At 33.5% G+C, this 14,725-nt stretch overlaps 1 protein-coding gene across 12 annotated transcripts in view; it reads left to right on the top strand.

Moving 5' to 3' along the window:
• The window catches only part of LOC127731936 (uncharacterized), a 144,403-nt gene that overhangs the window by 58,025 nt on the left and 71,653 nt on the right, over positions 1-14,725 (top strand). For all 12 annotated transcript variants that reach the window (XR_007995913.1, XR_007995912.1, XM_052240807.1 and 9 more), the window contains 4 exons: positions 3,837-3,938; positions 5,157-5,255; positions 5,884-5,991; positions 13,119-13,181. Coding sequence is in view for 10 of the 12 variants with exons in the window: in XM_052240807.1 (XP_052096767.1) it covers positions 3,837-3,938; positions 5,157-5,255; positions 5,884-5,991; positions 13,119-13,181 (372 nt within the window). In the remaining 2 variants the exon portion in view is untranslated. The remainder of the gene's footprint in view (positions 1-3,836; positions 3,939-5,156; positions 5,256-5,883; positions 5,992-13,118; positions 13,182-14,725) is intronic.

Raw genomic sequence — 14,725 nt, 5'->3', positions numbered from 1 at the left:
TTAAAACATAACAGATTGTACATAAGCAGTATAAAACACACAACTACAAGTTACTTCAAAACAGAACAGATTGTACATAAATAGTATAAAACACACAACTACATGTTACTTTAGAACATAACAGATTGTACATAAATAACATAAAACACACAACTATGAGTTACTTCAGAACAGAACAGATTGTACATAAATAGTATAAAACACACAACTACAAGTTACTTCAGAACAGAACAGATTGTACATAAACAGTATAAAACACACAACTACAAATTACTTCAGAACATAACAGATTGTACATAGATAGTATAAAACACACAACTACAAGTTACTTCAGAACAGAACAGATTGTACATAAGCAGTATAAAACACACAACTACAAGTAACTTCAGAACAGAACAGATTGTACATAAATAGTATAAAACACTCAGCTACAAGTTACTTTAAAACATAACAGATTGTACATAAGCAGTATAAAACACACAACTACAAATTACTTCAGAACATAACAAACAGATTGTAAATAAACAGTATAAAACACACAACTACAAGTTACTTCAGAACAGAACAGATTGTACATAAGCAGTATAAAACACACAGCTACAAGTTACTTTAACACATAACAGATTGTACATAAGCAGTATAAAACACACAACTACAAGTTACTTCAGAACATAACAGATTTTACACAAGCAGTATAAAATAGGCAACTACAAGTTACTTCAGAACATGTCAGATTGTACATAAATAGTATAAAACACACAACTACAAGTAGCTTTAGAACGTAACAGATTTTACATAAGCAGTATAAAACATACAACTACAATTTACTTTAGAACATAACAGATTGTACATAAGCAGTATAAAACACACAACTACATGTTACTTCAGAACATAACAGATTGTACATAAGCAGTATAAAACACACAACTACATGTTACTTCAGAACACAGCAGATTGTACATAAGCAGTATAAAACACACAACTACAAATAACTTTAGAACATAACAGATTGTACATAAGCAGTATAAAACACACAACTACATGTTACTTCAGAACAGAACAGATTGTACATAAACAGTATAAAACACACAACTACAAGTTACTTCATAACATAACAGATTGTACATAAGCAGTATAAAACACACAACTACAAGTTACTTCAGAACACAGCAGATTGTACATAAATAGTATAAAACACACAACTACAAGTTACTTCAGAACAGAACAGATTGTACATAAGCAGTATAAAACACACAACTACAAGTTACTTTAAAACATAACAGATTGTACATAAGCAGTATAAAACACACAACTACAAGTTACTTCAAAACAGAACAGATTGTACATAAATAGTATAAAACACACAACTACATGTTACTTTAGAACATAACAGATTGTACATAAATAACATAAAACACACAACTATGAGTTACTTCAGAACAGAACAGATTGTACATAAATAGTATAAAACACACAACTACAAGTTACTTCAGAACAGAACAGATTGTACATAAACAGTATAAAACACACAACTACAAATTACTTCAGAACAGAACAGATTGTACATAAATAGTATAAAACACACAACTACAAGTTACTTCAGAACAGAACAGATTGTACATAAGCAGTACAAAACACACAACTACAAATTACTTCAGTACAGAACAGATTGTACATAAAGAGTATAAAACACACATCTACAAGTTACTTTAAAACATAACAGATTGTACATAAGCAGTATAAAACCCACAACTACAAGTTACTTCAGAACATAACAAACAGATTGTAAATAAACAGTATAAAACACACAACTACAAATTACTTCAGAACAGAACAGATTGTACATAAGCAGTATAAAACACACAGCTACAAGTTACTTTAACACCTAACAGATTGTACATAAGCAGTATAAAACACACAACTACAAGTTACTTCAGAACATAACAGATTTTACACAAGCAGTATAAAATAGGCAACTACAAGTTACTTCAGAACATGTCAGATTGTACATAAATAGTATAAAACACACAACTACAAGTAGCTTTAGAACGTAACAGATTTTACATAAGCAGTATAAAACATGCAACTACAAGTTACTTCAGAACAGAACAGATTGTACATAAATAGTATAAAACACACAACTACAAGTTACTTCAGAACATAACAGATTGTACATAAGCAGTATAAAACATGCAACTACAAGTTACTTCAGAACAGAACAGATTGTACATAAATAGTATAAAACACACAACTACATGTTACTTCAGAACATAACAGATTGTACATAAGCAGTATAAAACACACAACTACAAGTTACTTCAGAACAGAACAGATTGTACATAAATAGTATAAAACACACAACTACAAGTTACTTCAGAACATAACAGATTGTACATAAGCAGTATAAAACACACAACTACAAGTTACTTCAGAACAGAACAGATTGTACATAAATAGTATAAAACACACAACTACAAGTTACTTCAGAACAGAACAGATTGTACATAAATAGTATAAAACACACAACTACAAGTTACTTCAGAACAGAACAGATTGTACATAAACAGTATAAAACACACAACTACAAATTACTTCAGAACATAACAGATTGTACATAAGCAGTATAAAACACACAACTACAATTTACTTAAGAACACGACAGATTGTACATAAATAGTATAAAACACACAACTACAAGTTACAAAACATGATAGATTGTATATAAGTAGTACACTAATAAAAAATAATAGGTCTGTATGGAAACTGATATTTATATCATTATACTGATTTGATATTAAATCAAAATCTGTTTTTCATAAGACAGTTTTAGTGAAAAAAATGTGTAAAGGTATTTTTTTATAAATAGTTGTTGTTTTTTTTTTTTGAATTATAGTTGGTAAAGTTCTTAGTTTGTTTCTTAACAAGAAACCTTTTTTACACCAACGGTTTACTTGATGGTGTGATAAAAACTATAGTTAGATAGTTATATTAATACAGATCTAATGTAAAAAACATATTGTATAAAGGATAAATAGTCATTAGATTCATATAAATTTTGACCTATTAGCCTCAGACCAAATGACACAGAAATTAACAACTATAGCTCACCGTACGGCCTTCAACAATGAGCAAAGCTCATCGTACAGCCTTCAACAATGAGCAAAGCCCATACCGCATAGTCAGCTATAAAAGGCCCTGAATGACAAATGTTAAACAATTCAAACGAGAAAACCAACGAACTAATTAATGTACAAATAAATGAACGAAAAAAACAAGTATGTTATCTCTTCACTCTCTGATCACATTCCTTCATCTTATTGAAAATTATATTGTTAATTAGACAGGTTTAATGGACAACAAATATTTGTCAGAATTATATAAAGTGGGGTCTCATTTTGTTTGTCTCCTCGTACTAAATCAGGAAATGTAACTTTTTTTCATATTTCTTTGAAAAAGTTACTTTTTAAAAAATTGATCATTATTCTGAATCATGTTAATCAGACAGATTTAATCATTATATCAACAAATACTTGTTAGGATTATATAAAGTCAGATGTCATTTTACTCAGAAAGTTGTAATGAATCCATTGATATAAATATTTTATTGATTTCTTCAAAAAAAAAAAATTTTCTACATGACAGTTTTGATGAAAGTTCTGACATCTCACAAAAACATTTTGTTTATTTGTTGTTTATATACAATATAAATACAAGTGTGACTGGTCATTTTATTCAGTTTTGACCACTGATTCATGTGATATATATTTTGTTTATATTTATTACACAACATTGTCCAGTTTATCAGACAAGTTTTGATGTCAGTTGTATTATTCCAGGGTAGTGGATTGACAGCATTAATGAGGGCTGCCTGGGGAGGACAGCTGGAGGTCTGTAGACTTCTCATTGATACAGGATGTAAGATCGACACCACATCAACAGTATGTTGTCTACTTAGTCTGATCACATTACTATTAATCAACACAAAATCATGTTGTTAATTAGACAGGTTTAATGAACAAATATTTGTAATAATTATATCAAGTGGGTTCTCATTTTACTCGTATTATTGTTCTGAATCAGAAAATATAACTTCTTTTCATGTTTCTTTAAAAAAATTATTTTATTAAAATGAATGATCATACTGAATCTACACTAAATCCTGATGTTAATTAGACAGATTTAATGAACAAATATTTGTTAGAATCATATAAAGTGGGGTCTCATTTTGTTTGTTTTGTTCTACTGAATCCATTGATATAATTATTTTACACATTTCTTGAAAAAAATTTTTTTTTAAGATATCAGGTTTAATGGAAGTTTTGACATTTCACAACAAAACATGTTTATTTATTGTTTATATACAATATAAATACAAGTGTGACTGGTCATTGTATTGCGTTTTGACCACTGATTCATGTGATATATATTTTGTTTATATTTATTACACAACATTGTCCAGTTTATCAGACAAGTTTTGATGTCAGTTGTATTATTCCAGGAGGATGGATGGACAGCATTAATGTGGGCTGCCAGTGAAGGACAGCTGGAGGTCTGTAGACTTCTCATTGATACAGGATGTAAGATCAACACCACAGATGTATGTTATCTACTTAGTCTGATCACATTACTATTAATCAACACAAAATCATGTTGTTAATCAGACAGGTTTAATGAACAAATATTTGTAATAATTATATCAAGTGGGGTCTCATTTTACTCATATTATTGTTCTGAATCAGAAAATATTACTCCTTTTATGTTTCTTTAAAAAAAATATTTTATTAAAATGAATGATTATACTGAATCTACACTAAATCATGTTGTTAATTAGACAGTTTTAATGAACAAATATCTGTAAGAATCATATAAAGTGGGGTCTCATTTTACTTGTTTTGTTCTACTGAATCCATTGATATAATTATTTTACACATTTCTTGAAAAAAATTTTTTTTTAAGATATCAGGTTTAATGGAAGTTTTGACATTTCACAACAAAACATGTTTATTTATTGTTTATATACAATATAAATACAAGTGTGACTGGTCATTGTATTGAGTTTTGACCACTGATTCATGTGATATATATTTTATTTATATTTATTACACAACATTGTCCAGTTTATCAGACAAGTTTTGATGTCAGTTGTATTATTCCAGGGTAGTGGATGGACAGCATTAATGTTTGCTGCCTACAGAGGACACCTGGAGGTCTGTAGGCTTCTCATTGATACAGGATGTAAGATCGACACCACAGATGTATGTTATCTACTTAGTCTGATCACATTACTATTAATCAACACAAAATCATGTTGTTAATCAGACAGGTTTAATGAACAAATATTTGTAATAATTATATCAAGTGGGGTCTCATTTTACTCATAATATTGTTCTGAATCAGAAAATATTTTTCCTTTTCATGTTTCTTTAAAAAAATTATTTTATTAAAATGAATGATAATACTAAATCTACCCTAAATCCTGATGTTAATTAGACAGTTTTAATGAACAAATATGTGTAAGAATCATATAAAGTGGGGTCTCATTTTGCTTGTTTTGTTCTACTGAATCCATTGATATAATTATTTTACACATTTCTTGAAAAAAAATTTTTTTTTAAGATATCAGGTTTAATGGAAGTTTTGACATTTCACAACAAAACATGTTTATTTATTGTTTATATAGAATATAAATACAAGTGTGACTGGTCATTTTATTCAGTTTTGACCACTGATTCATGTGATATATATTTTGTTTATATTTATTACACAACATTGTCCAGTTTATCAGACAAGTTTTAATGTCAGTTGTAGGATATGTTGTATATTATTGATATTGATAACAAAGTATTGTCCATAATATTTACATGTTATTTGGTTATATTATAGAGATATGGAGAAACAGCTTTACATTGGGCTGCTGAGAGGGGATATCTACAGATCACAAGATGTCTAGTAGAACAAGGAGGTGCCAGTCCCTTGGTTACAACACATCAGGTAATATTTCATAGTATATACCCAGTGTTCAACTATAAAGTAATGAATCACTAAAATGATGTATAAGATATGTTTGGTCAATTTGATTCTTTTTCAAGGCTAAAGTGTGATTGATCTTAAAATATGAAAGTTTTATAGGAGGGTGTGGATGGGGTATATAGATATAGGAGGGTGTGGATGGGGTATATAGATATAGGAGGGTGTGGATGGGGTATACATATATAAGAGGGTATAGATGGGGTATACATATATAGGATGGTGTGGATTGGGTATACAGATATAGAAGGGTGTGGATGGAGTATACAGTTATAGGAGGATGTGGATGGGGTATACAGATATAGGAGGATGTGAATGGGGTATATAGAAATAGGTGGGTGTGGAAGGGGTATACAGAAATAGGAGGGTGTGGATGTGGTATACAGATATAGGTGGGTGTGAATGGGGTATACAGATATAGGAGGATAAAGATGGGGTATACAGATATAGGAGGGTATAGATGGGGTATACAGATATAGGATACAGATATAGAAGGGTGTGGATGGGGTATACAGTTATAGAAGGATGTGAATGGGGTATATAGAAATAGGTGGGTGTGGAAGGGGTATACAGAAATAGGAGGGTGTGGATGTGGTAAACAGATATAGGTGGGTGTGAATGGGGTATACAGATATAGTAGGATAAAGATGGGGTATACAGATGTAGGAGGGTATAGATGGGGTATACAGATATAGGATACAGATATAGGAGGGTGTGGATGCGGTATACAGATATAGGAGGGTTTGGATGGGGTATACAGATATAGGAGGGTATAGATGGGGTGTACAGGGGTATACAGATATAGGAGGGTGTGGATGGGGTATACAGATATAGGATGGTGTGGATAGGGTATACAGATATAAGAGGGTATAGATGGGGTGTACAGATATAGGAGGGTGTACAGGGGTATACAGATATATGAGGGTGTGGATGGGGTATACAGTTATAGGAGGATGTGGATGGGGTATATAGAAATAGGTGGGTGTTGAAGGGGTATACAGAAATAGGAGGGTGTGGATGGGGTATATAGATATAGGAGGGTGTGGATGGGGTAAACAGATATAGGAGGGTGTGGAGGGGTATACAGATATAGGAGGAGGAGGGTGTGGATGGGGTAAACAGATATAGGAGGGTGTGGATGGGGTATATAGATATAGGATGGTGTGGAGGGGTATACAGATATAAAGGAGGGTGTGGATGGGGTAAACAGATATAAGAGGGTGTGGAGGGGTATACAGATATAGGAAGGTGTGGATGGGGTTTACAGATATATAGGAGGGTGTGGACATTTGAGTAAGAATATATCTGACTGTCAAAAACAACATTTACAAACAATGGCTGCCATAAACTGAAAATGTAGATAATTACAATACCGGATTAAATTCCGGGAGCGGATAAGGCTAATCCCATGTTTGCCGATCAAATGCAATGTACATCTAAATAAATAGAATAAAAAATTCCAGTCAGGTGACAAAATATAGCTATGAAATATAAACACTAGAATTGAAAACCAAAAGATATGTGAAAAAGAAAGAAGAAACAGGAAATATTTTATACAGAAACTCAAAAATTATTTTAGTTCACAAATTGTCATGTCAAAATCCAATAAAAAGGACATTACCTTTCTTTAATTATAACTAAAAAATGTTGATATTAGATGTTTTTATAATGTAAACATATAACAACAGATCCAAGAGGTAATTTCTTTTCAATTTTGAAGGACCAGTAAAAATTTGGAAAAGCAAGTGAATTAAGAAAAGTGTTAGCCTGCTTGGCCAGTTAAAATACATTTTATTTCTATCCCTGAATGATTTATTATATTAACCATGTTAACTGTTACTGTCTTTGAAGATAAACAAGGCAGTAACTTTTTATCACATGTGTGCTTTTAAGAACTATGATATTTTGACACAAAAAAAAACTAGAGTGCCTTGCTGTTAAGTTTAAAAATAAAAAGAACAAAAAATAAAATTATAAACAGCAATCATGTAGTTTCTTACTTTATTTTCACTTAAAAAGATAATTTTTAATGACTAAACACATAAAAACTCGCATCTGGTATATTTTTTGTTTTCCCAATTTCATTGAAAAAAAAATCCCAAAACTGGCAAGGGTCCTTTTCCCCAAAAAACCCAGAAATCCCCTGGTGGATGTGGATGGGTATACAGATATAGGAGGGTATAGATGGGGTAAACAGATATAGGAGGGTGTACAGGGGTAAACACATATAAGAAGGTGTGGATCGGGTAAACAGATATAGGAGGGTGTGGATGGGGTAAACAGATATAGGAGGGTGTGCATGGGGTATGCAGATATAGGAGGGTGTAGATGGGGTAAACAGATATAGGAGGGTGTGGATGGGGTATACAGATATAGGAGGGTGTGGATGGGATTTACAGATATATGAGGGTATGGATGGGGTATACAGATGTGGGAGGGTGTGGATAGGGTATACAGATATAGGAGGGTGTGGATGGGGTATAATAATAATAATAAAATTCTTTATTAAGGAAGGAAGGTAACACATTTAACAATGACATGTTAATCTTCCATGAGGCCTTCAAAAACTATTAATACAAATAAACAGATTAAGGAGGGTGTAGATGGGGTGCGCACATATAGGAGGGTGATATAGATATAGGTGGGTGTGACTGTGAATGTGGTAAACTGTGAATGGGATATACAGATATAGGAGGATATGGATGTGGTACACAGATATACGATGGTGTGGATGGGGTATACATATATAGGAGAGTGTGGATGGGTATAAAGATATAGGAGGGTGTGGATGGAGTATACAGATATAGGAGGGTGTGGATTGGGTATACAGGTATAGGAGGGTGTGGATGGGGTGTATAGATAAAGGAGGGTTTGGAGGGGTATACAGATATAGAAGGGAGTGGATTGGGTATACAGATAAAGGAGGGTGTGGATGGAGTATACAGATAAAGGAGGGTGTGGATGGAGTATACAGGTATAGGAGGGTGTGGATTGGGTATACAGGTATAGGAGGGTGTGGATGGGGTGTATAGATAAAGGAGGGTTTGGAGGGGTATACAGATATAGAAGGGAGTGGATTGGGTATACAGATAAAGGAGGGTGTGGATGGAGTATACAGATAAAGGAGGGTGTGGATGGAGTATACAGATATAGGAGGGTGTGGATTGGGTATACAGGTATAGGAGGGTGTGGATGGGGTGTATAGATAAAGGAGGGTTTGGAGGGGTATACAGATATAGAAGGGAGTGGATTGGGTATACAGATATAGGAGTATGGGAGGAGGTATACAGATAGAGGATGGTGTGGATGGGGTATACAGATAGAGGAGGGTGTGGAGGGGTTAACAGATACAGGAGGGTGTGGAGGGGGTATACAGATATAGGATGGTGTGGATGGAGTAAACAGGTATAGGAGGTTATTTAGGGGAATACAGATATAGGAGGGTGTGGATGGGGTATACAGATATAGGAGGGTGTTGATGTGGTATACAAAAATAAGAAGGTGTGGAAGGGCTGTACAGATATAGGAGGGTATGGATGGGTAACAGATATAGGATGGTGTGAATAGGGTATTGATATAGAAGAATGTGGAAGGGGTATACAGATATAGGAGGGTGTGGATACGATATACAGATATAGGATGGTATGGATGTGGTATCCAGATATAGGAGGGTGTGGATGGGGTATACAGATATAGGAGGATGTGGATGGGATATACAGATATATGAGGGTATGGATGTGGTATACAGATATAGGAGTGTGTAGATGTCGTATTCAGATATAGGAGAGTGTGGATTGGGTATACAGATAGAGGATGGTGTGGATGGGGTATACAGGTAGAGGAGGGTGTGGAGGGGGTATACAGATATAGGAGGGTGTGGGTGGAGTATACAGGTATAGGAGGGTGTGGATTTGGTATACAGATATAGGAGAGTGTGGAAGGGGTATACAAATATAGGAGGGTATGAATGGGTAACAGACATAGGAGGGTGTTAATGGGGTATTGATTTAGGAGGGTGTGGATTTGGTATACAGATATAGGAGGGTGTGATTGGATATACAGATATAGGAGGGTATGGATGTGGTATACAGATATAGGAGGGTGTGGATGGGGTATACAGATACAAGAGAGTGTGGAGGGTGCATTGTAACGATTTCGGCCCTTAAACCGAGTGGTAAGAATAATTAGAATAAGAGGCTTGATCGAACATAATTTGCATGGATCCTTTGAGTTGGTTTAAGGTTGAAATAATAACTAAGTCAGGTGTAAATCTCAGACGTACTTTATGTAGCATCTATATAATCAAATATTTACAATTCATCATAAAAACATACATTTATTGTCGAGCCTGCGACTTTTGTCGCAGAAAGCTCGACATAGGGATAGCGATCCGGCGGCGGCGGCGGCGTTAGCTAACTTCTTAAAAGCTTTATATTTTAGAAGATGGAAGACCTGGATGCTTCATACTTTGTATATGGATGACTCATGTTACGAAGTTTCCGTCAGTTACATGTCCAATGTCCTTGACCTCATTTTCATGGTTCAGTGACTACTTGAAAAAAAAAGTTCAGATTTTTTGTAATGTTAAATTCTCTCTTATTATAAGTAATAGGATAACTATATTTGGTATGTGCATACCTTGCAAGGTCCTCATGCCCATCAGACAGTTTTCACTTGACCTCGACCTCATTTCATGGATCAGTGAACAAGGTTAAGTTTTCGTGGTCAAGTCCATATCTCAGATACTATAAGCAATAGGTCTAGTATATTTGGTGTATGGAAGGACTGTAAGGTGTACATGTCCAACTGGCAGGTGTAATCTGACCTTGACCTCATTTTCATGGTTCAGTGGTTATAGTTAAGTTTTTGTGTTTTGGTCTGTTTTTCTTATACTGTATGCAATAGGTCTACTATATTTGGTGTATGGAATGATTGTAAGGTGTACATGTCTAGCTGGCAGGTGTCATCTGACCTTGACCTCATTTTCATGGTTCAGTGGTCAAAGTTAAGTTTTTGAGTTTTGGTCTTTTTTTCTAATACTGCATGCAATAGGTCAGCTATATTTGGTGTATGGAATGATTGTAAGGTGTACATGTCTAGCTGGCAGGTGTCATCTTACCTTGACCTCATTTTCATGGTTCAGTGGTCAAAGTTAAGTTTTTGAGTTTTGGTCTTTTTTTCTAATACTATATGCAATAGTTCAACTATATTTGGTGTATGGAAATATTTTATGATCTATATGTCAGTCACACAGGTTTTATTTGACCTTGACCTCATTTTCAAGGTTCATTGCTCAGTGTTAAGTTTTTGTGTTCTCGTCTGTTTTTCTTAAACTATAAGCAATAGGTCAACTATATTTGTTGTATGGAAGAATTGTTAGCTGTACATGCCTGCCTAGCATGGTTCATCTGACCTTGACCTCATTTTCATGGTTCATTGGTCAAGGTTTAGTTTACTTGGTTAATGTTAAGTTTATGTGACAGTTGTAATAAAGCTTTATATTTAGGACTTTCAACATAATATCAATGATTAGTAAAGAAGGCGAGACATTTCAGCGTGTGCACTCTTGCATTTATATACAATATGCCATAATCATCTATAATTTATAGGTCAAGAAGGTTGACTTGAAATTCCAATAAGGTTGATTGTTTGCGTAGGTTGATTTGGTAGAAGGTTGAACTTTTCAACCTTCTTTTACCGATAGTATAAAATACTTATAAGGGTTGATTTAATAAAATATACATATATCTTAATTCTTTCTGTTAAAATGAAAGTAGATTTCCAGAAAACCTCTCTCATAATTATAATAACGATAGAAGGTTGACTAAGTGGAACGACAGTTGACGGGACTTTTCTGTAGGTTGAAGGTTGACTTATGCAAAACAAACAATAGCCATGTGTAGAAGGTTTAGTTTTTCTTAAAACATTTAAAACCTGCGTACCAGACTAAAGGTTGACTGTGGCTCAGACATATCTAAAATAAACCAGGTTGACTAAAATAGAACGACTAAGCTAAATTTTATGACTGCTCTTGCAGACGATGAGAATATTTCTGAAGTTCGTTTCATTAACCTTCTATTTATAATTTTTGGGTCAGTAGATCAACCAATCAAAACGTTTGTTATGTAAACAAGCAATCTCGTGTAATAAACCGCCAATACACAACTAATATGGCTGCTCGAGTAAAATAGATTATGGCACTGTTGGGATTTAGATGATTACGGCTAAAACACAAGTTATTATATTAAGAAAATAAGTAAGTTAAAAGGGTAAACACATTCCCACATCATCTATCATAAATGTACCTGCCAACCAACCGTAAATATTCTGTATGAGGTGAAATTCTATCGTAAAAACAGTGATGTAAAAGCGTAAACAAAACAGCTGATTCGTAAAATTACTACTATAAATTATGGACAACACGAGATCCATTAATTTTATCATACGATTACTAAATGGTAACAGTATATATCAGTATATCAGATGTAGGGGGGGGGGGGTGTGGATTGGGTATACAGATAGAGGAAAGTGTGGATTTGGTATACAGATTAGAAAATCATGAATGGAAGATAAGATCTTTGAGAATAGAGAGAAATTTAAAAAAAATTATTGAACTAAAAATAATGAGGTTAAAAAATCTAAAGAATAGAAAATAATGGGGTGCTAAAATATAAAGAACTGGGAATAATTTGTCAAAAAAAAAATAAACAAATAAATAGTTTAAATTGAAGACCCCCAAAACCCCACAGCCCCTCATACATGCATGTCATATAGACATAAGGATGCATTTACCAATCTTCAAACTGGAAAGATAATTACAAAAACCAAATGATGACAGATGGAGCTTTTATTCATATGCTTTATAAAGAAGAGTAAAAAGCCTATTTAAAGTCTTTAACAAATTTTGAAAAATAATCTGAATGTTGTCTCATGAGTTATATTTAATAAAGGAATATAATCTGGTTAGCATCTATAAAAATAAAATAAAACACAACTCAGCTGCTGCAAATACTAATTGTAAGATATGTGTGACAAAAGTCTTCTTTGTAGTTATCAGATGAAAGCAATATAAAGATTTATCTGTATTTCAGGGTAAGACTCCTTACGATCTAGCAGCAGTTAGACAGAATAAAGAAGTGATGGAATACTTACAGGTACTTATAGTGTTGAAATACAAATACTTACACTTAGAATGATACTTCAGGAGAGAAATCTTAAAACAGTTAAACATTCTTTAATAGATATAAGATGTGGTATGAGTGCCAATGAGACAACTTTTAAGTCTTGAACACACAATTTAAAAGTCTAATGCAATTTATCTATTATCACGATTTTTATTGGACAACATCATATATGTGAGGCGCTAAATTCCACGCTTAACTGGCCTTTAACTAAGCTTAGCCGTCATTTTTCAATTGGAATTTATTGTTATGTGATTTTTTCAATAATCAACAAAGTTAGCAGATGTCTTCTATTTCATTCAAGAGTGAACAAGACAAGAGCAAGTTTTTATCTCAACGGGGCCCGAAGGGCCCCATGTGAGCTTATGCCATCACTTGGCGTCCGTCATCATCCGTTGTCTGTCGTCGTCGTTGTCGTCTGTCGTCGTAAACTATTTCAAAAATCTTCTTCTCTGAAACTACTGGGCCAAATACCTTCAAACTTTAACAAAATGTTCCTTAGGGTATCTTGTTTATAAATTATATCTGAAGTTTTGATCCATCAACAAACATGGCCGCCATGGCTAAAAATAGAACATAGGGGTCAAATGCAGTTTTTGGCTTATATCTCAAAAACTAAAGCTTTTAGAGCAAATCTGACATGGAGTAAAATTGTTCAATTGGTCAAGATTTATCAGCTCTGAAATTTTCAGACGAATCGAACAACCCATTGTTGGGTTGCTGCCACCAAATTGGTAGTTTTAACAAAATTTTGCAGTTTTTTGTTATTATTTTGAATATTATTATAGATATATATAAACTGTAAGCAGCAATAATGTACAGCAAAGTAAGATCTACAAAAAAGTTAATATGACCAAAATTGTCAATTGACCCCTTAAGGAGTTATTGCCCTTTAAAGACAATTTTACACAATTTGTTCATCAAGTTTGCTAACATTTAAAAATCTTCTCCTCTGAAACTACTGGGCCAAATACCTTCAAACTTTAACTTAATGTTCCTTAGGGTATCTTGTTTATAAATTGTATCCGAAATTTTCAGACGAATCGAACAACCCATTGTTGTGTTGCTGCCACCGAATTGGTAGTTTTAACAAAAATTGAATATGGGGTTCTTTGATATGCTGAATCTAACCATGTATTTAGATTTTTGATTTTTGGGCCCCGTTATCAACTTTGTCCACATTGAGGTCAAAAGGGTCCAAAATTAAACTATGTTTAAATTCATCAAAAATTGTATTCTTGGGGTTCTTTGATATGCTGAATCTAACCATGTATATAGATTTTGGATATTGGACCATAATAAGTGAATGTCCAATTTAAAATTTTTAAGTTCCTAGACCACATTCATTCTGTGTCAGAAACCTATGCTGTGTCAAATATTTAATCACAATCCAAATTCAGAGCTGTATCAAGCTTGAATGTTGTGTCCATACTTGCCCCAACTGTTCAGGGTTCGACCTCTGCGGTCATATCAAGCTGCGCACTGCGGAGCATTTTATTTGTTTTTATTGTCGAGCC

The sequence above is a fragment of the Mytilus californianus genome, unplaced genomic scaffold (genome assembly GCF_021869535.1).
Source record: "Mytilus californianus isolate M0D057914Y unplaced genomic scaffold, xbMytCali1.0.p SCAF_21, whole genome shotgun sequence".
NCBI classification, from domain to species: domain Eukaryota; kingdom Metazoa; phylum Mollusca; class Bivalvia; order Mytilida; family Mytilidae; genus Mytilus; species Mytilus californianus.
Note: the sequence above shows the minus strand (reverse complement) of the source record. Positions and strands in the feature narration are given on the sequence as shown.